We start from the raw sequence: 25150 nt of genomic DNA, 5'->3' as shown, positions 1-25150 counted from the left end.
GTCTGCCGCCCTTTTCCTACCACTTTTTTTTACAAATACACATAGTGTGGGGTTTGGTTCCAATTCAGAGGAGCATTTCACTCTTACTTCATGCTATTGGTTGGTGTGTCTTTCAGCTCATTTGGAGTGCTTGCATTGCAATGCATGAGGGACTAATTTACACATCAAAAGTAATCAACTTATCATATATTAGAGTACTCATATATGCACTGCTTTTTGTTTTTGTTTTCACTCCAACAGGCGTTTGTTTTAATGTTTTACTTTAGGCTTAAAATGCAGCCAAGTCTTTTGCTTTTGCCAATGCCTGTTTTTAAAGTACTCTCAGTAAGCATATGTTAATAAAGCACCTTTTAGATAAACAACATCAACATTTTTTGTGATTTTGTGACTTGAAAGCCTAAAATGTTGCAAATGGAATAAGAGTGGTATTCAGAGCTAAGTGTTAGTGTCATTTTTTGCCAGCTCTAACCTGTGAGTATCTTCAGACCTGACTTGACAGGGCTGCGGCTAAATTATGGAAACAGTTGACAACTGCATTACGGAAAAACCAAAGAAACCCACCAAATGTTTCAAGATGGTCATGATAAAGAGCATTGGTGTTTGGGGAGATGGAGTGCATAAATGGTCAAAAGTAATTTAAGTGGTTTGCCTATAGCTCTGAAATCTGGGCAAACAATCTGAGATTCTAATGTGAACTTCAGACAGCAACTGAGATCTGCTGAGTGCTTTGTGCATGAAGAAAACTTGGACAATACATGTGAAGTTATACGGACACACACTTTACAAACCATGAAGTGCTGGCTGTATAACGAAATAGCAGATCTGTGTCTCAATGGTCAGGTACAATCTGCATGGTACGGTTAGCCCGAAAAGTAACCATTTAAGGCCAGCAAAGCATAAAATGTCCACCAGGCCAGCACCCTGCTCCTTCTGTAGCAAGCAAATAAGAGAGGGCACATAGTTTACCATTTTAATTTTAAGCTAGTTGATGATGGAACCATCATTAACCACTTCGCCGTAGCATGAATTCGGCTGCGGCGCGGGCGGAGCTACGGGGTGGGCGTGGTGCTCCCTTACTCGTGACGGCTCCACGCCGTCATGAGTCACGGGCGGCCTGTGCTCATCGCCCCGCCCACTCACAGACGTCCACAGCGTGGAGCTGTCATGAGCATGAAAAAGGTTAAGCACTTTCAGCGAGTTCTCAACTTTAAACACTTTAGGTCCATTAACTGCACAGCAGAATTTCACCCAATCTTGGTGCAGAGTGTTAGGAAACTGGTGATATTTGACAATTTATGAGTTTTTACTTTTTTCAGATGCAAAGCGCTTTTCTTTAGACAGAACTTACTTTCCTCGCAGGATTAGTAGGCATGATTGCCCACTTACACCGTCTTTACTTAGAACCTAATTTTAAAAGTGCATATATGAATGAGAATAATGACCCAGGTGTGTGTGGGATGTTCACAACATTACTATTCTGTAGCCCGGCAAGAACGAGGGATGGCAAAAGCAGCGATAATGTGGACTCGTTTTGCTGCTAAATGTGGCAACCTTAGCAGTGCTTAATTTGTAAAATAATGAAATTCGGTGCCAAAGACGCTGCTCAGATGTCCACAGGCGGCGCCATTAAACGTCACAGAACCAAATACCTAGGCTGTGTAGTCCTAAATCCACCTCATACCTCTTTAATCCACTGTCGGACACCTCCTGCCCCTTTATCTCACTCCTGCAGGCCCCTATTTTCTCCCTTTGTGATGGTTTTTCTCTTCCTCGTCCTTTCTAGTTTTTGTATTTCCCTTTCCCGGTAAATGTTCGATAAAGAAAAAGAGGTCCCCAAAAACGAGTCCCAGTGGCCCCCACCTCCAACCTCCAGTTCAAATTAAGCACTGAGCCTAAGGCAGGAGCATAAAAATACTTGAGGAGGCCCCCCTTGCAAAGTATGGGGAGGGGGCCTCTCCTGCCTAAACAGACTCAGGGTGAAAAAGACAGGTGGCTGGGGGGTGGGAGGAGCAAGGATACCACATACCACTGCACCAAGATAATGTGGGTCCCTGTGTTACACCTATGGCAATCGAAGGTAGGACCTTAAAAGGAAACATGCAGTGTTTGACTCATATTTTCAGCATTGGCATGCTGAAGTAAATCCACTCAAAACAACACGGCTGCAAAGGGTTAAGACCTTTCCTTTTGTATCTTTGGTACAAAATATGGATTGTATACCCAGCAGCTTTTTTATTATTCTTGTCCTGTTGGAGTTCTCCTTATTTTCGTTGCATTTATTTGACCTCCACCCCTAGCTACACTATCGAGGGATGACCTAAAGATATAGAAACCACTATATACATTTTGGAACTTTCACCCATCTGTTATGAGTCACGAAAAAGCTTTCCAGTGTTTGAAACTCTTTTCAATGCATACACTAGATATGTACCCTGAAACAGTTTGGTAAATAGGCTGCAAATTTAAAAGTAATTCTATTTAGTCTTATAGCTTTCTAAAAGAACAAAGGACTACCCTTGCAGAGGGTTAATATCACAGTAGGCAGTTCTGAAAATAAAAGCTGTGGGCCTTCATTCAGAAAGATCTTGGTCTGAGTAGGTGTGACTTACTCTTGTAGTACTCCTGATTTACTTCTGAATTCTACAATTAAGCCAGTGCTGCTTCTGGACTGTGTGAAGAGGAGCCGGAAGCCAGTAGAAAGCCAATCGGACTCCTACGTACTCCAGGAGTACTGCAAAAGGGTGGCACAGCTTAATCTTTGTGCAGCTGCCCAATGTGTTTGTCTTAGGGTCATTACTACCTTTAGTGCAGTGCATGGAGTGGTACATTGGCCCAGGGCTACGGAGGGCAAAATGTACCCCAATTGCAGGTCTTTTTTTAGGTCTCACCTAGGCAGCACTAGCGCTGTCTCATTGAGACATCTGTATTCAGCTATGGACTTGAAGCCCCACCCACTCTCCACCCATATTTTTTATTGGCTTGTTTCATTGTCCTTTGTAAATGTTGACTTCTGATTTGTTAATAGGCTTCTTGGTCCCTCCTTAGTACCTCCCTTTACTCTGTTGTTACCTCCCATGGAGACTGGCCCTCTTACATGTGTCCTTACTCAGGAGCTTTCATTAGCAGTTTGGAGAACTATTTGCTTAATTAATGTACACAGCACTCACAGGACGCCAGGTCCATCAATGCTTACGGCCCAGCAGACTTTGTAGCTTCAAAAGCAAAATTGTTCTTTCATTTATCAAGAGCCTGACAGCTCACAAGACAATCCAGCATGTGCAAAAGACACTCTATTGTGTTATGATGGGCAGGCGCTGCTGTCCACTGTGGTATCTGCTACCCATTTCTGTCTCACTGCAGTGCAGGTGGGGCAGCGTGCTTCTTTCCTCATCTGTTGGATGTTTTTGTTTAGTTTTTTTGTCCCTAGAGGAGACCTTCGCTTCGGTGGTAGGGGGCAGCTGGCTGTGTGGACGTCTTTTCCAAGCAGTGTCTGTCAGCTGGATGGCTAGGCCTGCCTCATCTGGCTCCATAAACCCTGCTGTGTAGCAACCTAATTTATCATCACTCGCCCTCCCCTGTATAACAGCATCTGGGGACAGCCATGTTCCGAATAGAATCTTCCTGTATGTAAATGCGCCCGGCTCATGGAGTCTGCCTTTTTGGATCAGTTGGTTGTCCTTCCTGCCCTCAAAGCTTCTCGCACTGTTGTGGGAAGTAATCGCTAGGGTCCTCTTACACCACTGCAAGCATGTCCTCCCTTCTCCCTCGGGCTTCTCTGAGCAGCAGAAGTCACTCCGTGCTGTCAGCCTGCAATTGTGGAGAGGAGGCAGTGAAAATGTACAGTCACTTGAATGCTTCGATGGAAGGGATCCCATCTGCCAGCAATCCGTTGTGGCCAGACCAGTAATTAATGCTGCCCAGATAATAATATGTAGGCTGGAGGATTAGGCTGGAAGGGTTCAAGCGATAATCCGTTGCCATGGTGGGGGAGGTGTCGCATTACTTCCATATCCTATTCCTTCCTCATGAATTAGAAGGCATCCTGCTGGTGATGTGCCATAAAAAATGCTAGATCCCCTCGCTCATATAACATGTTCATAAAAAATGTCAAATAATGAGTCGATGCAGCGTGGTGGACCGTGTTTTGTATTGTTTTTTTTTTGCAGTTTTACGTCGAATGAACTTGACCCTAAAGTGTCAGGTCTATAAGGGACAAGGGAACCCAATAAGATTGGTGAGGGACCTTGGGTAGTAATGAGCTATAAACACAGTGGTCCCTAAACAAGGACATTAAAGTTGGAAAATGAATATAGAACCAGAATCAGGACTATATTTGAAACTGTCCAGCCGGACAGTTATACTTTTAATTCGTAGATAGAAGCTCAAAACAATAAAGTGCGACACAGGCCTGCGTCCAACTAGGTATACATACAGTAAAACAAAAAAGACAAACAGGAGAGCTCAGGCAGAACGACTTGCTTGCATGTTATACATTTGATTGGTGCAAGCAAAGATATGGTGAGGCCCCGTTACATATGAGTGTCTCACCATATCTCTGCTTGCACCAATCAAATGTATAACATGCAAGCAAGTCGTTCTGCCTGAAATCTCCTGTTTGTTTTACTGTATGTATACCTAGTTGGACGCAGGCCTGTGTCCCTCTTTATTCTTTCGAGTTTCTATTCTACGAATTAAAAGTATACCTGTCCGGCTGGACAGTTTCAAATATAGTCCTGATTCTGGTTCAATATTCATTTCCCAACTTTAATGTCCTTGTCTAAAGTGTCCGAGCACTTTACGTGATCACTAGTTACATTACAGACGGACAGATTCATTTTTTGTATGCACAGGGAGATCAAGTGATTTGTCCAGAACCATAGGATATTTTAGCCTCTCGCCAGACTTGAACCAGGTTCCCCAGTATCAAAGTCAGCTGTCCTATCCGGTAAGCCACACCCTCTCCCATGGTAACTACTGTAAGAAAGACTCACACGAGGGATTAGGGTGCCCACCTCACTCCATCTCAATGCGGACAAGGTCACCATGCCTGAACTTTTCACCAACAAATTATCAATTTCAGCCGTGTTGGACTATATAGTGCCATGGAAGCAAAGCAAATTTCAACACCCAGAATGCATTTTGGTCTCACACATAAGCTCAGGACTAAAAACAGTGTTCACAATGACCTGGAAGGTCATAGTTACCTCATGATGAGTACAGGTAGGGTACTAGTTTAATAATACTATATAAGAAATATAATAATAATAAGAAGAAGAAGAAGAAGACTGCTCAGTGATCTTACAGGCGTTAAAATCAGGTTTTACTATATAGCAGCTTGAAAAATACAAGCATTTGCAATGCAATAGGTCTCACATTTGTGAGAGTTTGCGCTATTGGCTTTGTAAATAACAATACCTTTTATTTCTTTGTTTTGAAAACTTGAAAACCTGAAAACGGTGCTTAAACACACAGTTTGTACTTATAGTCCTTGCTTATGAGAAGCAAGGCTGGCAATAAAAGAGGCTCAGTTACTGCCAGCCTTGCTTTTGGTAAGCAAGGACTATAAGTAGAAAGTGCATGCTTATACACTGCTTGCAGGTTTACAAAGCACATAAAAGTATTGTCATTTACAATGGCAATAGCTCAAACTCTCGCAAATGTGAGACCTATTGTATTGCAAATGCTTGTTAATACTTTGCTATACGGTATGGGGACACATTTTCCTTGCTTGCATTAGTGCTGATGGCACCCTTGCTATGCCTGCCACCGGTCAGCTTGATGTGTGCACGCAGCCGCTTCGACACGTGCAGCAGCAGCACGAGCATGATCATACAAAGACAGCAAGGTGAGTGGATTTTGCAAACATAATGTATTTTTACGCAGTGCTGATATCTTTTGGACACAACTGTACCTGCTGGGCAGTCCCCACAGTAGAAGGACCCTTCTGTGTTGAAACACTGCACCAGGGGGTCCTGAGAACAAGGATAGTCTGGAAGGGTGCATTCATCAATGTCAGCGGTGCAGGCAGAGCTGCCTGGAGGCGCCATCCAGCCATTATCACAAATACATCTGTATTTAGGCTGTGAAAAGAAACAACACAAGGCAAGACATTAGAAGCGAGGGACTGGGAAGGTGATAAATAGGTGCCTTCAAATGGGAGAACGCCATTAGCATTTAAGAAAACGTATTGCCTCTGACACTCAAAAAATATATACATTTTCTGTCCTCCTGCCTGCACCTCCTGCCTGGAATGTGTAGGTCAGCCTAGCTCTCAATTAAGCACATGGAGCAAAATAACTCTCTCTGTAAATCCCCTTTTGTAAATTAGTCTTTCACTTGTGTCCTCTTTAAGGCCCTGAGCTACTGAAGCGAATAGTGTTGGTTGGTGGCTAAACTGCCTCTGGCCTTTCCTGATTCTGCAGGTTGGGTGGTCTCCAGAAGTGGACACAGCATCTGAGATGAGGGCTCAAACTCACTGGATATAGTGGTACTTCAAGCTTCCTATTACTTGAAAGTTAAGCCTCTCTCTAAGCCCTGTTACACCTTGTTTTCTTTCCAGGCATCAGATACGACAGCACTAAGATCCTTATCCTTTTTAATGTCATTTTAATCCTCCCATCTCTGTCTGCACTGCGCTCCAGAGTGGTTTCTGCACTCTGTGTGCTTGAACAGACTACCCATCCCCCTTTATTTGAGGTGGTTTGTTTGGTGCCACCTGTGGCCACCTGGCTTCTTAATTACACAGAAGCTTAAAATTCTGCCTCGAGTTCAACATAATTCCATGCTCCGTATGAAATTATGAGACAATTGGTGCCAGAAGAATCACACATTTTAATGATTTATAATACAACATTTATTTTGAATAAATAGATTTATTATTCAAAATGCAGAACTCTGCCTTGAGCCTACTCCACACTTTCCAATCAACCCTACAACTCCAGAGGAAGATACAAAGGTTCAATTCAACACGTTTTTATGCTCTAAAAGTGAATGAAATGAAACAGTCAGGTTCAATTTAATCATAACCTAATGTGTAACATACATGGGTTTCTTGGGACTTGGTGCAATCGATAAGTAACAGATATTTTTTGCTACGCAACTAAAGAGTGCTCATTTGATCAATCTTAGAAGGATAAAATGCTGAGTGAACCCGCCTGGGTTTAAAGTTGTAACCATGGTGTCAGCAACATACCTCAATCAGCCCACTGAACCACCAGGTCATGCATCACGTGAGACAACCAATTACATGGCATTTAAAGATAATACTGGAATATTCTGCAATTGTCTGAATGACATCACCACATGCCTCACTCACATTGTATTTAAATGTGGGGTATTTGCCATTTAGTGAAATACACAGATCTAAAATGATCCTGAATTTTTTAAAATGAAATATGCCAAACTTTACAGCATCATTGGCAACGCCAATTGGTCTTGCCCTTGAAAGGGGAAGTTTATGTTTTGCCAATGCTTGTTTGTATTTGCCTAAATGAATTACCAAATGGTAGCCAGTGCATTACCACACAGATGAACACATGGGTCGCATTTTGAACGTGTTTTCTAATAAAGAAATAGTGATTCTAAGAAAGCTACCAAAGCATGCACATACATCGTGATGCATGCTTATTTTGGTCTGCATCCATTTTGGATTTTTTTATTTGCCATTCCAGTGGGATGATAGCCATTCTAGAATGTTGAATTAAGAAGTCTCAAACATGCAGGAGCGTAAAAAAAGCGAACGGCCTGGTAAAAGTGACGGTTGCTGGGCACTTGCAGGAAATAAAAAAATAAAAACATTAAAATGCACAGAGGTTTGGGAGAGAAACAGATTGTGGGAGGAAAGCGAAAACAATTGAAAAATGCTGTGTTGTGTGGAGAGTGGCAGAAGACAGCTGCGAGGCCCTTGCAGAAAACAAAATACAGAAAAAAACAATATAAAAAAGTGTGGGGAGCAACATAATGAATAGCAGGTAGGCTGGCAACCTTCTGCGGATGCTTGGCCCTTGAAAGAAAAACAATTAAAAAAATAAAGCATTCATGTGTGGGAGAGCAATGAAGGTCATTCGTGTATGAAGCAAAACATACAGTTGAAAGGGAGGCAAAATTATAAAATTAACTAAACACACAATGGAAATATAGAAAAATACATGCACTCCCATGGACCGCTGAAAGAAAACAAGCACTGGCAAAGCCAATAGGTCTCGCCAATAAACGAGCTATTGGTTTTGGCAATGTGTTTTTGTGATTTTGTACTCCAGTGTGGCTGCTGTTCAGCATGAATAAAAGATAGTGGGGTGGAGTGTTGTAGAGTGGCTGAGTAGAGTGTTGTTCAGTTAATTTGTAGGAGTACAATGCCGCAGAGTGGAGTAGGGGAGCAGAGTTTTGTAGGATTGAGAGGAATAGAGTTCAGTGGTTTAGTGGCAGAGAGTGTCATAGAGTGCAGTGGTGTAGAGTGGAGTGTCGTAGGGTGGGATAGGGCGGAGTGGGTTGGAGTGGATTAAAGAAGTGTGGTGTATTGGAGTAGAGAGGGGTGGGGTGTATTGGATTGCGTTAGGAGTGGATTGAGTGGATTAGGGTGGATTGGTATGGGTTGGATTGAAATGGGATGAGGTGGACTGGAGTAGGGTGAACTAGATTGGATTGAGGTGGGTGCATTGGATTGAAATGATTGCACTAGGATGGGGTGGGGTAGATTGGATTGGAGTGGGGTAGTTTGGAGTGGGGTGAATTGCAGTGGAGTGGATTGGGGTGGATTATACTGGAGTTGGGTGGATTGGAGTGGTGTGGGCTGGATGGATTTTAGTGTGTTGGGTGGACTGAACTGGGGTGGGGTGGATTGGGGGAGTGGGGCAGATTGGAGTAGACTGGGGTGGAGTACAGTGGGGTATGGTGGAGTGGGGTGGATTGGATTGGGGTGATTGGAGTGGGGTGGATTTGGGTGGATTAGTGAGGGGTGGATTGGAGTGGAGTGGATTGGAGTGTGGTTGATAGGATTGTAGGATTGGATTAGAGTGGGATGGATTGGATAGGGGTGGGGACTGGAGTGGATTGGTTTGGTGTGGGGTGGAGTGGTATGGATTGGATTGGGGTGGTGTGTGGTAGGTTGGATTGGGGAGAGGTGGGGTGGATTGGAGTGGGGTGGATTACATTGAGCCGGGTGGAATTGGTAGGGCGGATTGGATTGGAGTGGGGTGGTGTGGTATGGACTGGGGTGGTGTGGTATGGACTGGAGTGGGGTGGTGTGGTATGGACTGGAGTGGGGTGGAATGGAGAGGGGTGGACTGTATTGGGGTGGATTGGAATGGATGAATTGGTTTGAGGTAGGGTGGATTGGATTATGGATGATTGGATTGGGTAGATTGGAGTGGACTGGAGTGGAGTGAGGTGGGGTGGACAGGAGTGGGGTGGATTTTTTGGAGTGGGGTGGATTGGATTGGAGTGGGGTGGACTGTGGTGGATTGGACTGGAGTGGGGTGGGTTGGGGTGGGTTGGACTGGAGTGGGCTGGATTGGAGTGGAGTGGGCTGGATTGGAGTGTAGTGGGGGATTGGTGTGGATTTGATTGGAGTGGGTTGGGGTGGATTACAGTGGTTTGGGGTGAGGTGACTTAAGATGATTTTGAATGGGGTGGATTAAGGTAAATTGGAATGACTGGAGTGGGGTGGGGTGGATTTAGGTGAATTGGATTGGAGTGGGGTGCATGTAATGGATTAGAGAGGGTGGACTGGAGTGGGGTGGGCTGGGTGGATAGGATTGGGGTAGAGTGGTGCGTACTGAGGTGGGGTGGATTGGATTGGGGTAGAGTGAAGTGGAATAGAGTAAGAGTGGAGTGGGGTTGAGTGGAGTGGAGTTGACTGAAGTGGAGCGGGGTGGGGTGTATTGGAATGGAGTGTAGTGGATTGGAGTGGAATGGGGGTGGATTAGAGTACAGTGGGGTCGATTGGAGTACAGTGGGGTGGAGTGGGTTAGGTTGGAGTGGGGTGGACAGTTTGGGGTGGATTGGAGTGGGGTGTGTTGGAAAAGGCAAGGTTGTGTTAGAATTGAGTGGAGTGTATTAGATTGGGGTAGGGTGGATTGGGATGGGGTGGATTGGATTGGTGTGAATTAGAGTGGTGTGGATGGGGGTGGATTGCATTGAGGTGGGGTGGATTGCATAGGGGTGGGGTGGATTGGAGTGGGTGAATTGGATTGGGTGAATTGGATTGAGTAGGGAGGACATAATGGCTGTGAGTTGGAGTTAGGTGGACTGGAGTGGAGTAGATTGTATTGTGTGTGGTGGATGGATATGGGTGGAGTGTTTTGGGGTGGATTGGATTGGGGTGGAGTAGAGTGGACTGGACTGAAATGGGGTGGGTTAGACAGGAGCGGGTTAGATTGGACTGGAGTGGGTTGGATTGGACTGGACTAGAGTGGGCTGGGTTGGACTTGAGTAGGCTGGAGTCCTGGACTGGATTGGAGTGGGGTGCGGTAGATTGAATTGGATTGGATTGGTGTGGATTGTGTTGGAGTGAAGTGGAGTGGGGTGGAATAAAATAGATTAGAACAGAGTGGGATGGATTGGAGTGGGGTGGGCGGACTGAGTTGCAGTGGATTGGATTGGAGTGGGATGTGGTGGAAAGTATTTGATTGGGTGGATTGGTTTGGATTGGATTGGAGTGGGGTTGGTTGAATTGGATTGGAATGGGCTGGTTGGAGTTGCCTGGATTGGAATGGAATGGGGTGGATTAGAGTAGGGTGGGTTGGACTGGAATGGGGAGGATTGGACTGGAGTGGAGTGGATTGCAGTGGGTGGGTTGGACTGGAGTGGGGTGAGGTGGATTGGACTGGAGAGGGGTGGATTGGGTTGGGTGTGGTGAAATGGATTGGACTGAATTGAGGTGGGGTGGATTATAGTGGGGTGGTTTGGTATGGAGTGGGGTGGGGTGGGGTGGATTGGATTGGAGTGTGGTGGATTGGATTGGGTTGAGATGGGTTGGATCAGGGTGAGATTGATTGGATTGGGGTAAAGTGGATTTGATTGGATTGGATTGGATTGGATTGGGGTGAGGAGGTTTGGAATGGGGCAGATTAGATTGGAGTGGGGCACATCGTTTGGGATTGGAGTGCAATAGACTGTTTTGGATTGACATGGGGCAGACTATCTTGGATTTGAGTGGGGCAGATTGTTTTAAAATGGAATGGTGCAGATTGTTTTGGATTGGAGTGGGGGAGGTTGTTTTGAATTGGAGTGGGGAAGATTGTTTTAGAGCAGATTGTTTTGCATTGAAGTGGGGTAGATTGGAGTGGAGCAAATCGCAGTGTTGCAGATTCGATTGGGGCAGATTGGAGTGGGGCAGATTGCTTTGGATGGGAGCGCTGCAGATTGTTTTGGATTGAATTAGGGCAGATTATTCTGGATTTGAGTGGGGCACATTGGAGTGGGACAGAATATTTTGGATTGTAGTGGGGCAGATTGCAGTGGAGCAGAATGTTTTGGATTGGAGTGGGGCAGATTGTTTTGGACTGGAGTTAGGAGGAATGGATTAGAGCAGATAGTTTTGCATTGGAGGTGGGCAGACTGGAGTGGACTGAAGCGGGGCACATTGTTTTGGCTGGAGTGGGGCAGATTGAAGAGGGACAGTTGGTTTTGCATTGGAGTGCGGCAGATTGTTTTGGATTGGAGTAGGGCAGATTGGAGTGGGGTGAGGCGGATTGAATTGGAGCGATGTGGATTGGATCGAAGGTGGTTGAATTTAGATGGAGTGAGGTGGATTGAATTGAGGTGGGGCAAACTGGAGTAGGGTGGATTGGAGTGGGGCAGATTGCTTTGATTTGGAGTGGAGCAGATTGGTTGGATAGGAGTGGGGGAGATTGTTTTGGATTGGAGTTGGGCAGATTGAAGTTGGGCAGATTGTTTTGGTTTGGAGTGGGGCAGATTGTTTTAGATTGAAGGGTGGCAGATTGGAGTGGTGCAAGTTGTTTTGGACTGGAGTGGACAGATTGTTTTGGACTGGAATGGGGCTGAATGTTTTGAATTGAAGTAGGGCAGATTGAAGTGGGGCAAGTTGTTTTGGATTCGAGTGGGCAGATTGTTTCAGGCTGGAATGGGGCAGAAGGTTTTGGATTGGAGTAGGGCAGATTGGAGTGGGGCAGATTGTTTTGGATTGGAGTGGGTCAGATTGTTTTGGATTGGAGAGGGGCAGTTTGTGTTGGATTGGAGTGGGGCAGATTATTCTGTACTGGAGTGGGGCAGATTCGAGTGGCATAGATTGTTTTTTGATTGGAGTGGGGCAGATTGTTTTACACTGGAGTGGAGCAGATTATTTTTGATTGGAGTGGGGCAGATGGTTTTGGATTGGAGTGGGCCAGACTGTTTTGCATTGGAGTGGGCCAGATTGTTTTTGATTGAAGAGAGGCATATTGGAGTGGGGTGAGGTGGGGTCGGATATGAGGGGGGTGAATTGGGATGGAATGAGGTAGATTGGATTGGAGTGAGGTAGATAGGATTGGAGTAGGGCAGTTTCGAGTGGGACACATTGCTTTAGATTGGAGTGAGCAGACAGTTTGAATTTGAGAGGGTCAGATTGTTATGGATTGAGTAAGGATGTATTGGAGTGGGAAGATTGTTTTGCATTGGAGTGGGCCAGATTCTGTGGGATTGGAGTGGGGCAAATGTGAGAGGAGCAAGTTATTTTGGATAGGAGTGAGGAAGATTGGAGTGGACAGATTGTTTTGGATTGGAGTGGGTCAGATTGCATTGAGGCAGATTGTTTTGGACTGGTGTGGGGCAGATTGTTTTGGATTGAAGTGGGGCAGATTGATTTGGAGTGGAACAAATTATTTTGGATAGGAGTGAGGCAGATTGGAGTGGACAGATTGTTTTGGATTGGAGTGGGTCAGATTGCATTGAGGCAGATTGTTTTGGACTGGTGTGGGGCAGATTGTTTTGGATTGGAGTGGGGCAGATTGATTTGGAGTTGACCAGATTGTTTTGGATTGTAGTGTGGCAGATTGGAGTGGGTAGATTGTTTTGGATTGATGTGGGGCAGATTGTTTTGGATTGCTGGACTGGGGCAGAATGTATTGAACTGGAGTGGGGCAGATTGTTTTGGACTGGAGTGGGGCAGATTGGGGTGGGTTGGGAGAATTGGAGTGTGGTGGATTGGAAAAGATTTGGGTGAGTGGGTTTGACTTGATTGGCCTCAGGTGGATTAGATTGAGGGGGTGGATTGGATTGAGTGGATTGGTTTGAGGGGATATTGGCTTGGATTAGAGTGGGGTGGATTGGAGTGGGGTAGGGTGGAGTGAATTGGGGTGTACTACACTATATAATTTCGAAAATCACACACAAGAAAGAAACAATGTCGCTTTGCAATATATATACAACACGATAATTGTCATCTTTTGAGAACAGTGTCCAGAAGCCAAAACAAAACATGAGTGCAAAGTGAGAAAAGAAGAATTGGGAAAATAAAAAAACGTTAACTATAGAAAATACAACTTTTCAATTTTTTTTGTCCTTCATGTGCATGTTTTTGCCAGTCACACGCCTTCTGTTTGCAGGGCACTGGAAGTTAAAAGAACAAAATAGTACCTCAATGACGTCGGGAGCAGCGGACGGGCACTGATTAAGTTGAATCAATCAGTGCTTGGTATCCTGCTCCACAAAAAGGAACAGAAAATATGTTAGTCCTACAGTGACCAGTTATGAGGCTGTAAAGAAGAGTGCCATGCAAGCCAACAAATTATAAGAAAGGGCGAGCTCCAAGCCCTTTTTAGGTCTCGGCCTAGCATACACTGCGCAGCAGTGTTCGCACAGTCAGAGTCCTTTTCTCGGGTTTTAAAAATGGACCTGGAAATACCACACAGCTCGTGCGTGTTATTTCCTATGTCCATTTTTATTGGGCGTTGTGTGCGTGTATTCTTAAAACAGAACACGCAATAGGCCATGGGCGGTCGCGTAGCTCCGCCCATGGCCTATTGGTGTCTGTTACGCGCGCCAAAGCCCATATGTCTTCAATTATTGCGGCCAGACATGGCCGCGATAATTGAAGACATTTACTGGCAGTGGCGCACGCGCCCGCCATCCTCGGCATGTCAGCAACGCTCGCTGCCGTGCCCGTCCTGCTGCAGCCTTTGTCTGAGGTTGTAATTTATCTGAAATGCATTTCACTGCAGAGACCCGGTGCCAACACTCACCAGAGCTAATAGTAGTAAGAAACGTAGGTGTTGCAGCATTACAGAAAACTGGAAAAAATGAAAACAAGTGAAGGGAAATGGTAGGCGCCATATTTTTCCATGCTACTGTTCTGTTTTAGCGGGTAAGATAGCACAGTGGTTTGAGTGGCTGTAAAACGTAGTGGGATCTGAGGATGCATTACTTAGTGTTCATTCGATTGATGAGCTGCCTGTAAACACTGATCCACTCTCCTTTGAGAGACAGTAGAGCTGGGCCAGAGCTCTTTACATGCGGCCACTAAAAGGCCAGTGGGGCTGGGACCTCGTTAGTCACATATCAGGGTTGCATCCTTGAAAAGCCTGGAAGGGCTGTGACTAGGCCGGGTTGCTTCTTGCAGACTGGTAGAGTGGCGCCTGATGAGCAGATGGTGTGTGACTGACTTTTTCCCATCCATCCCAGCCTTTCAGAAACACAAGCCTGTCAGGATTTGGGTTGCTCCTCTGAAACCAGCACAATGGCCTGGGCCATGGTGTAAACGCGACAACACCCGAGTATACCAGCTGGCCAGACAGTATTTGTATGCCTAGGCTAAGCGCTTTCTCAAATCATTCAGCGTTTTTAAAATGTTCATCTGCGCCTTCATAGCAGGGCCTCTGTCGCCAGATAAGGAGCTGTGTGGGTTAAGCCAGGTCTGCCTTTGATACCTTTCAGGTCATTATCGGGCTGATAGAGGCCAGTGCTGCGAGGTGTCAGCCTCACACTGCGCCCTGCCCAGGTGACACCTCTGATAGCGATGCGGCGCAGTACAGAGGCCCGTGCTCGTCTCAGGGTTCGGCCTGGATGAGATTAAGGCCAGGAGATAGCTCCGTGGGTTAAAGCACCTGCTGCCACCAGGTCCGCATAGCCTTTTGTCTTTCCTAAGCTGAAAAACTAGCGTGTCGGTGAATATTTTATTACAGATGAGTTATGCCTCTGCCAGGGGCAGCGGACACTGAGAAAGGCACCTCCCTAACCAGAAACTTTACTGCCCCTAAAACAGTTAAGGGGACACCCAGCTGTCCAGCTCGAGCCCTTCACAATTTTCTACCCTGAAAGCACACATGCATTGGCTGACTAGGCGACCATTTCTTTCGTTATTGCTCTTATCAGCTTCAACCTCAGAGTCCATGAATCTATGACACAGACTTAAATAAGTCACTCATAACTTACCTTGGGTTGTGTTCTGTCAAACAAAAGTTTGGGCATTGTTTGTATGTGGGTTTTCTTACATACTTTGTAACACTGTGGATGGCACGGTGTCTGACATTGAGCACGCTGGAGAATATCCTTATTTTTATTAGAACTTGGAAACAAACTTTCACAGAGGTGCTGGCCAATATATACCACTGCCATCTAGCGTCTATTGAACAGACTTACATAAGACTGCTTAATAGAGTGTTTGCAAGAAATTAAAGGGCTCTTATTAGTGTGCTGATATTCACAAAGTAGATTCACATTTATTATAGATTGGGTATCTTTTGATTAAGAGCAGCCAAAGACCAAGGATTTAATGGGGGTTTTTGTTAGGGAGGCTCATGCTGTGACCGTGCGCTGTACTGAATGAAACACCCACTGCTGTGTGTGAAACAGACACTGCAAGTCCCCTCTGTGTCCGGTGGCATTATAAAATACCTTGAGGTTTAGCATTACTCCTTGGCCACTGACCCCTTGTTAATTACAATTACAGAAAATAATCTTATTAAAGTAATTCAAGGGTTACAAGCTTTTTAGCTCCTTGTTGTGGTCAATTTTCCCCTGAAAATGTTTAGTCATTAGCCAAAATTACATTTATGGCAGTAAGTATCTTTATGTATTTATTTGATTTATGTATCTAGAGAGAGGGTACCCCACTATCTCCAGGGAACAGGGTACAGAGACAATAAGTCAAAAGGAAATCCCTGGGGAGCACTCGTTATACTTTCGTACCACTGTGGATACACATACAGACTTGAACAGGGAAAGCTAGTTTGCTATACTACAGGGAATACATATTAATTTCCACAACCAAATTGAATCGTTCACAATCTATTTTTAATAAAACCATATACATAAGAACATAAGCACTTGGACATCACAATTTAAAATTTCAAAGAAATATTCTTTGAAAACGAAAAGTAAAAACAATTAATCACAATATTTCATCACAATTTACAACTCAAAATTTAGAATTAAAAACAGGAAAACACATATATGACAACTCAAAATGTTGAATTAAAAGCAGAGGAAAACACATATATGACATCTCAACAACTCATACACGAAAGCGATAAACAAGGACCTATTAGTAAACAAACCCCTAGTTTAACTGTGGCTTCTTGATCTCTTTGCCACTATTTGTCTCTGGATCCAAAGGCCTGTAGTTCTTTTATCAATATAAACAACAGTAACAGTAGTACATGTACATCAGTTGTTTACTGGGCCCTGATTGGATTCTCTGTGTGTACAAAAATGCGTTGACGCGTTTCGGTGCAGAACAAGTGATACTGTGGCACCTTCTTCAGGACTTCTTTGATTGGGGTTTCTCGCTTCAATGAGTGGTGACTTGCACCCTCTCCTTTCTATATGAGGAAGAAAATCCAAGCTGGTGCATCTATGGTGTTCAGAGTGTTGGAACGAGGCAAAGACGCGGCTCCGGCAAATACGAGAACATATCCAGTTCTTTCAAGGAGATCCCAAATCCTATGCCCGTTCGAGGAGAGTTTTATAAAATTTTAAGATATTCAGCCAAGCAGCTTAAAAGATTGGAATAACAAGAAAAGATAACCCAATGCAAGGAGCTCTTCTTAAAAAAGAGAGGACTATGAGGTGTAATTCTGAAGAAATTTACTGAACACCATAGATGCACCAGCTTGGATTTTCTTCCTCATATAGAAGGGAGAGGGTGCAAGTCACCACTCATTGAAGCGAGAAACCCCAATCAAAGAAGTCCTGAAGAAGGTGCCACAGTATCACTTGTTCTGCACCGAAACGCATCGACGCATTTTTGTACACACAGAGAATCCAATCAGGGCCTAGTAAACAACTGATGTACATGTACAACTGTTACTGTTGTTTATATTGATAAAAGAACTACAGGCCTTTGGATCCAGAGACAAATAGTGGCAAAGAGATCAAGAAGCCACAGTTAAACTAGGGGTTTGTTTACTAATAGGTCCTTGTTTATCGCTTTCGTGTATGAGTTGTTGAGATGTCATATATGTGTTTTCCTCTGCTTTTAATTCAAAATTTCGAGTTGTCATATATGTGTTTTCCTCTGTTTTTAATTCTAAATTTTGAGTTGTAAATTGTGATGAAATATTGTGATTAATTGTTTTTACTTTTCGTTTTCAAAGAATATTTCTTTGAAATTTTAAATTGTGATGTCCAAGTGCTTATGTTCTTATGTATATGGTTTTATTAAAAATAGATTGTGAACGATTCAATTTGGTTGTGGAAATTAATATGTATTCCCTGTAGTATAGCAAACTAGCTTTCCCTGTTTAAGTCTGTATGTGTATCCACAGTGGTACGAAAGTATAACGAGTGCTCCCCAGGGATTTCCTTTTGATTTATTTGATTTATAACATAAAACGTTTAACCAAAGAACAGTGGTGGTACACAGCATGATATCAGACAGGATGGATGGATTGCATAAATTACAGTGAACACACATTTAACAGAGGTGATGAAAATGAGTAGGGGGATGATGGAAGGGGAACACTGTCACCAGGTACAGTAAGGAATTTCATACCCCTACCATATGTTACAATGATATTGCATGTCTGCACTGAGTGGTGCTGTACGCGGTGAGGATTGAGTGGTACTGTACGCATTGCGGGTTGAGTGGTGATGTAGGCCTTGCAGGTTGAGTGGTGATGTAGGCATTGTGGGTTGAGTGGTGCTGTACACATTGGGAGTTGAGCGGTGCTGTACGCGGTGGGGGTTGAGTGTTGATGTAGGCGTTGGGGGTTGAGTGGTGCTATAGGTGGTGCACGTTTTCAGCAGGCACACTCCTCCAGCCGTCAATGCACACTTTCACCAGGCACACACCACCATCCGTCACTGCACAGTTTCACCAGACATACACACCACCCGTTGTCAGTGCACTCTTTCACCGGGCACAAACACCACCAGCCATCAGTGCACGCTTTCACCGGGCACAAACACCACCACACGTCAGTGCTTGCTTCCACCAGGCACACATCACCAGATGTCAGTGCAAGGTTTCACCAGGCACACACACACTACCAGCCGTCCATGCACGCTTTCACCAGGCACATACACCACCAGCCGTCAGTGCATGCTTTCACCAGGCACACACACCCCCAGCCGTAAGTACACGCTTCCACCAGGCACACACACCACCAGCCGGCAGTACACACTTCCACCAGGCACACACACCACCAGCCATCAGTGCACAATTTGTACAGGCACACACACCACCAGTCATCAGTGCACACATCATTTGTTAACGCATCCACAATTAATATTGTAGTAATCGCAGTATGGCACACTTTACTTTTAAACATATTCATTTAAAGCGCAGCATGCCACCATTGCTACAAAAATAAATACACATTTTTTTGGCCTACAATTTATAGACTTTTGTTGCAGTTGGTGTTGCAATATTTAGCAATGCCAATAGCTCAAACGTAACTATCCCGAGACCTATTGCATTGTAAATGCTTTTTTAATAACAGCGTCTCACAAGCGAAACGCATGCACTAGCGCATGCTATTGCAGTCTCGAACCTAAAAAGACAAAAAGATTTTCAGTAGTGACAGGATACAATTCATCTGATCAGAAATACTGTAAATGGTTATCTTCCAGGGCGAGGGACGAACACAAAGACAAAGGAAAGCCATCAAATTGGAAGCAAGGAAATGAGATTGGAATGAAAGCCAGCCAAGTAACGGAGGCCCCTTTATGTCAAACTCCACTCACCCCACATTGTGTGCTTCCTATTTAGTTTTAATCAATTAAATGCACAATTCAATGTGTATTTCATTGATTAATAATAATAACTTAGATATCTATGTTTATATAATATCACCTTGGACTTGGAATTCCTTTGAAAATCTAGGACAGTTTTAAGCCCTATTGCCTGACTTCTTTGCACTTAGATTATTTGGGTTTGAATGAATGCGAACTTTTTTAGCATCTGATTACAGATATCTTTAGCTGCTTGTTGTGAGAGCTCATGCATTCAATATATAGTCATATCTTCCTATAGAGTTATGCACTGTCACTCAGACCCATGCTCTTCGCGTGGCTCAGGCAGAGTCAGGGCACTGTCTGACAGGCACATGAGGTTTGCTGAAGATATTGCATGGCTTGCCTGCTTTGAATCCGGACTACTGTGGCCTGAGAGGCTGTAATGTCACTCCTTCCACGACATGATCCTGCATCATTGTTTGAATGCAACCTGGGTGATTTAGACCTCAGCCTGGGTCTTCCTGAATCTGCATAGCAAATGACAAGGAATGGCAAGGAAGGACTTTCCCAACTCGTCCTTGGATGTGTGGGAAGCAGTCACCCTAACGCCACCTTGCCCTGTGATGGATTGGGCCAAGAAAGGGGTGAGAAGAGGGAGGTGGACAGCCAGTGTGCATCTCACAGGCTTCATCGGGGATGCCAAGTCACATGCTTGTAGACAGGCACACCGTGCATGCTTGAAGCTTGCACAGTATATCTGAAGATCCACTCTGTCTCTTTGTGCTTCTGTGCTGTCGTTAATTGAGCTGGACTGGCCTAGAATGGGTTTTCAAGATTCCAGATATCAGATGTTTCATAGGTGAGTGAGGTACTCATCCCTGGCGCCCAGCTTGTGCCCGCCAATTTGAGTGACACCCCAGGGAGAATCGTGAGGGAAGGTCATAGCTTTTATGGTTCACACAATATGTGCCAAATAAAGAATTTTTGACTTGACTAGTACTCATAATATTTGTTGTGCTCAGAGGGCCTCCTAATTGCTGTTGACAGCGAATGGGGGAATCAATAGTTTGAAATGATTGGGGTGGCTGGGACTTGCCGCAGGGCCCAGGGCTGTGGCTGGTGCTGACGGGAGCCATTTTTAGGCTGAGGACCGTAGGCTGCGCTTGCGCAGTCTCGGTCAGTGATTTAATGATTCTTAGTACGGGGCTTGAACCCGCCCCTCTTCTCCATTGGCAGGCCTCGTAAATGCTGGCCAGCCATTGGAGGAGAGGGGCGTCACTCTGATCAAGCTTCATCGTTTTGCGATTCGGGGGCGTGTTTTTTGCCTTCTTTCTACCCGTGACGTCATCCGTCACTCAGAAAAAAACACGCCCCCGAATAGCAAACATTTCGGAGCTTTGCGGCAGCCATTTCAGGCCGACCGCCGCCGGAAGAATACGTCCTCAGGTGAGTGCTTGTTAGGACGTGTGTCCTGGTTACTTTCTAACAATTTAAAAATAACACGTACGTCACCTGCCGCCAAATTAAAACAACTGTAGGTCACAGCTCTTAACTGTCCGATAGAAGCTGGGAAAGCAGAGAAAGTATAGAGTATGTGCATTTGCTAGGAAGAAATTTCACTCCTGCTGTGCCAGTAGACACATGGGTGGAGACCAGAGTTCTCGTGGGATGCATCAGCAGTCTCCGGTGCTGTGTCCGTGGGCCTAGTTCGCCCTGTGTTGCTGGCGGGTGCTCTCCTTGTGCTGGGTTGCAATGGTAGTCTGGTTGGTATCGCGGAGGAGTTACGGAACTGAGCGCTCAGACAAAGAGCATTGAAATGTCACACGCAATGCGTCATGAGCTCGTGGGGCATTCTGAGTCAGGGTTTGCAGAGTTTTGTGAGCCCAGATGAAACCCACAGGCGGTCGAGTCCCGCGCCTGGATTACTTCCGCCCTTCATCTCCGAGCGACAAACCTGGAAACCCCTGACCTATATTTCACTTCTCAAGGCTGAGCTAGGCGCAGCTCCCCGGGCTATAGGGCACGCTGTCAGTTCACAGACTTTCACACAGAGCTTTGTTTCCTTAAATTCAAAAGACAGTATGCTTCAGCAGTCTATTTTTATTTTTACATGGAACACATCTGCTACTGTGCATAGGTTTCGTATACTGGTCTGACATTGCACTACTGTCCTCCTGAACGGCAGCATCCTTCCGCTCCAGTAAAGAAGGTCCACTCCTTAAACACCTAGAAGACACCTCAAAGGTTCTTATGCAGCAGTATACTATGACCGTGCCCTGCAGCTCCCCATTATTATACCATAGACGACACTCGCACTGCTCAGCTCTGCCAATGCATGCTGGTATCCAGTAACTTGGTAGTAGAGTACTGAGGGGCCTTACACAACTCGGACACAGTACTGGTATCGTAGCCGACAGTATCCTGCTGTTTTACACAACTCAGTCAATGCACTATTTATTAATCACGGTCTACAGCACCGTGCTGTCACAGCACAGAAACCTTTACATAAAAGTAAAATTGCACTGCAGATCCGGGCATCCTAAGAACTCTTCGGTGTATTTTGGTCCTGACGTGTGTCTCCTCTTGGAGGTGTGGCGCAGTCCTGCTGCTACTAACACACAGGTCTAACACTATTCTGCATATCTGGCCTACTTCCCCATGGGAGTTCTGGGAGCATTCACTACATGCAGGCATGTATATCACAACTCAGAGTCCCCTACAGGAGCCACGATGTGCAAGAAAACATTCTTAGCTTAGTGAAAACCAGCCACTGACTTTAGCCATGCACTCCGCACTGACAAGCACTCCCAGCTTTACCACTGCACCTCATGCCCAACTTTCATCATGTTTTAATCCCTTACTGGGGACTAATTTTAGATTCAGATCTAGCTGTAAAGTTACCATAGGTGGAGGGCTGCTGTGCAGGCACACATCAACTTACACCTGAGCCTGCTGAGAGTGAGACCCGAGCACCTGTGTTCCCCTTGGCCACTCCCAGCCATCGGGTGTGTGCTACATGTGTCCTCATGGACTTTGGGCCCAGGTGGTTCCCTACATCCCTCTGAATTTTAGTTAAGTCCCTACAAGCTCAAATGCAAAGCCCTGCAGGAAGAGACCCGCGACCTGTGCAAGGCCAGCGTCACCATCGTGAGTACAGGGGGTGCGTGGTCGGCGTCACCGTTATGAGTCAGTGCTTGCGGGGCGGTGTGTGCTTTTGTCTTCCCTCTTGGTGTCTCTGGTGTCTTCTGTGCCTCTTTTCCCTGCTTGTCATCCCGGATTTTATGTGCCTGTGTGTTCGTGGCTCTGTCTGTGTGTGTGCGTGGCTCTGTCTGTGTGTGTGCATGGCTCTGTCTGTGTGTGTGCGTGGCTCTGTCTGTGTGTGTGCGTGGCTCTGTCTGTGTGTGTGTGTGTGCGTGGCTCTGTCTGTGTGTGTGTTTGCGTGGCTCTGTCTGTGTGTGTGGCTCTGTCTGTGTGTGTGGCTCTGTCTGTGTGTGTGGCTCTGTCTCTGTGTTTGGCTCTGTCTGTGTGTGTGTGTAGCACTGTGTGTGTGTGTATAGTTCTGTGTGTGTGTGTGTGGCTCTGTGTGTGTGTGTGTGTATAGCTCTGTGTGTGTGTGTGTGGCTCTGTGTGTGTGTGTGTATGTGTGTGGCTCTGTGTGTATGTGTGTGTGTGTTGCTCTGTGTGTATATGTGTGTGGCTGTGTGTGTGTGTGTGTGTGTGTGCCTCTGTGTGTGTGTGCGTGGCTCTGTGTGTGTATGTGGCTCTGTGTAGATAGCTTTTTTTGTAGGTGGTTCTATGTGTGGGTGGCTCTGTCTGTGTGAGGGTGGCTCTGTGTAGGTGGCTCTATGTAAATGACTCTGTGTGGGTGGCTCTGTATATGTGTGTGTGTGTGGCTCTGTGTGGGTGTAAATGCAATAGGTCATGCATATGCGAGCGATTAAGCTATTGGCATTGTAAATGAGAATGCCATTTATTTAACGATTAAGCTATTGGCAATGTAAATGACAATGCTATTTATTTATGATTTAAAAAAAAATCATAAGCAATGCCAATAGCTCGACCTTTAATAATGCCGAGACCATTGCATTGCAAATGCTTGTTTGTTAGTGTCAGCCACAGTCTTAGTAGCTGCACAGTGCTTGTAATCAGTGCTGGCCTGCCCCAAGAAGTACCGATTATATCAATTATCTGCACTCCCAGTGACATTCATTCATCAATTGCAGTGTAATCATAAAATGATCCTGCCACTGCTGAAAGACCGCTCTGGGTTTGGGGAAACGAGTGAGTTAGAATTTATCAAGAATTTCAATCTGTGGAGTAAAATAATTAATGATAAACATTTTTATTTATAGGCTTTTGCACTTCACTTCTGCCATTGTTTAAACTCTGTGTTATGAGGTTTCACACCTCAGAATAATTGGGCAATTTAAACCGAAGGTCAAGTTCATTTCTGGCCAGGTGATTTTATTACAATTGACCCTGTGCTTCAACATATGCATTTTTTTTTAACATAAATCGTTTCTAGTGCCACTTATAACACACTAATTCGTTTTAAAATCGTTTCCAAACTGACCTTTGTACTCCACTGTATGTATGGCAAGTACAATCCTTTCACTAGTAGTTAATTTGAGAATTTCTATATGAAAATGTATATTTTTAACCAAACTGTTTTATATGAATGTATGTACTTTTATGATATGTCAACATCGAATAAAGTATTACTACTACTACTAAAGAATTGCTATATTGCTTTTTCTTGAAGCCTAAATTACAATTTCTGTTCTCTCATATTTTATAATATTGTAAATGCTGAACAGAGAGTAGGTTACATGAGGTTGCTGTTTTACAGTAAGTTGTGCAAAGTAAGGTAAATAAGGTGCATCCTGCTTATCAGCTAGAGAACATCCAGGCATCTTACTCAGTTTTGCCACTGTAGTTTGCTTGTTTCATTTTTTTACATGCAAGCATGAGCCATTGAGTAATATAACATCACTGCAGTATTGAAGTGTGGCATTCTGCTAGCTGGAAGGAATGGGTAGGAGGGAGGACTAGGAAATGGAAAACGTGGGCTGATGGAGAGAATAGAGTGGGCAAGGAAAACCAAGAGGAAGAATGGATGAGAGGGTTGGGGAGGGGGGGGATGCGGAGAGAGGTAAAGGAATGGACTTAGTTAGTGTAGAGAGGCAGAGGACACATAGAAAGATATGAAGAGAGGACGAGAATGGAAGAGAAGGGAATAGACTGCCCAGAAGGAGGGTCTCATTGCCTACTTTACCCTTTATAACTACACTGTTATTAATCGCATAATTCCTAACTCTTTGTACATGCCAAGTTCACTTCTACCCATATCAGAGTGTCACCCACTGAGCAGTATGGTTGAGAGAGTGGCACTGTGCTGAAAATGCACTATTTAACTCCATTTTTAAAAAAAAAATCTTAAACCTTTGCTTTTGACAGTCATGTTTGCTCACTACGCATAGTCAATTCAGGATATGGGTTTTACGCTCACCACTTTCAAGGTTCCCCAGCCGCCACTGTAACCAAGGAGAGGCAATGGGCAGACCCAAAGCCACCCAGTCTGTGTATTTTAATGTAAAGATTATTATTCAACAAAAGACATCAAACAAAGGTGTCTGTAGGCGAGACCTAAAAAAAGCTGTTTATAGACTAGACCGAAAAAGGCAGTGTGCCAAGTTAAGGTCTGACATATACTTTTGTATGCTTGCAAGTACAGGAAACAACTAACCGTCTATCTACTATCATCAGTTTGAATGCTTTCACAGGCCTGGAATGCACTAAAACAACTGCCCCCGACATGACCTCAATGAAGAAGAAAACATCCCAGCGGGGACAAATTAAATGCAGCTCTCACGGGGGCATCCTTGTAATGAAGTCACCAGACTTCCGCCCTACTACATTTGTCATCTTGCAGAACATCTGTGAGCAAAAAAGCACAGACATCAATGCTTGTGCATTCTGGGGCTTCCGCACCCCCTGCAATTCAACTATTGCGCGTTACTGCCCATTCTTTGCAAATACA

General features: G+C 44.9%; 1 protein-coding gene across 1 annotated transcript in view; it reads right to left on the bottom strand.

Moving 5' to 3' along the window:
• CUBN (cubilin) overlaps positions 1 to 25150 on the bottom strand; it is a 1372460-nt gene that overhangs the window by 1239324 nt on the left and 107986 nt on the right. The window contains exon 8 of the mRNA XM_086941783.1: positions 5912 to 6080. Coding sequence (XP_086797909.1) covers positions 5912 to 6080 — 169 coding nt within the window. The remainder of the gene's footprint in view (positions 1 to 5911; positions 6081 to 25150) is intronic.

Source organism: Lissotriton vulgaris, chromosome 10 (genome assembly GCF_964263255.1).
Source record: "Lissotriton vulgaris chromosome 10, aLisVul1.2, whole genome shotgun sequence".
NCBI lineage: Eukaryota > Metazoa > Chordata > Amphibia > Caudata > Salamandridae > Lissotriton > Lissotriton vulgaris.
Note: the sequence above shows the minus strand (reverse complement) of the source record. Positions and strands in the feature narration are given on the sequence as shown.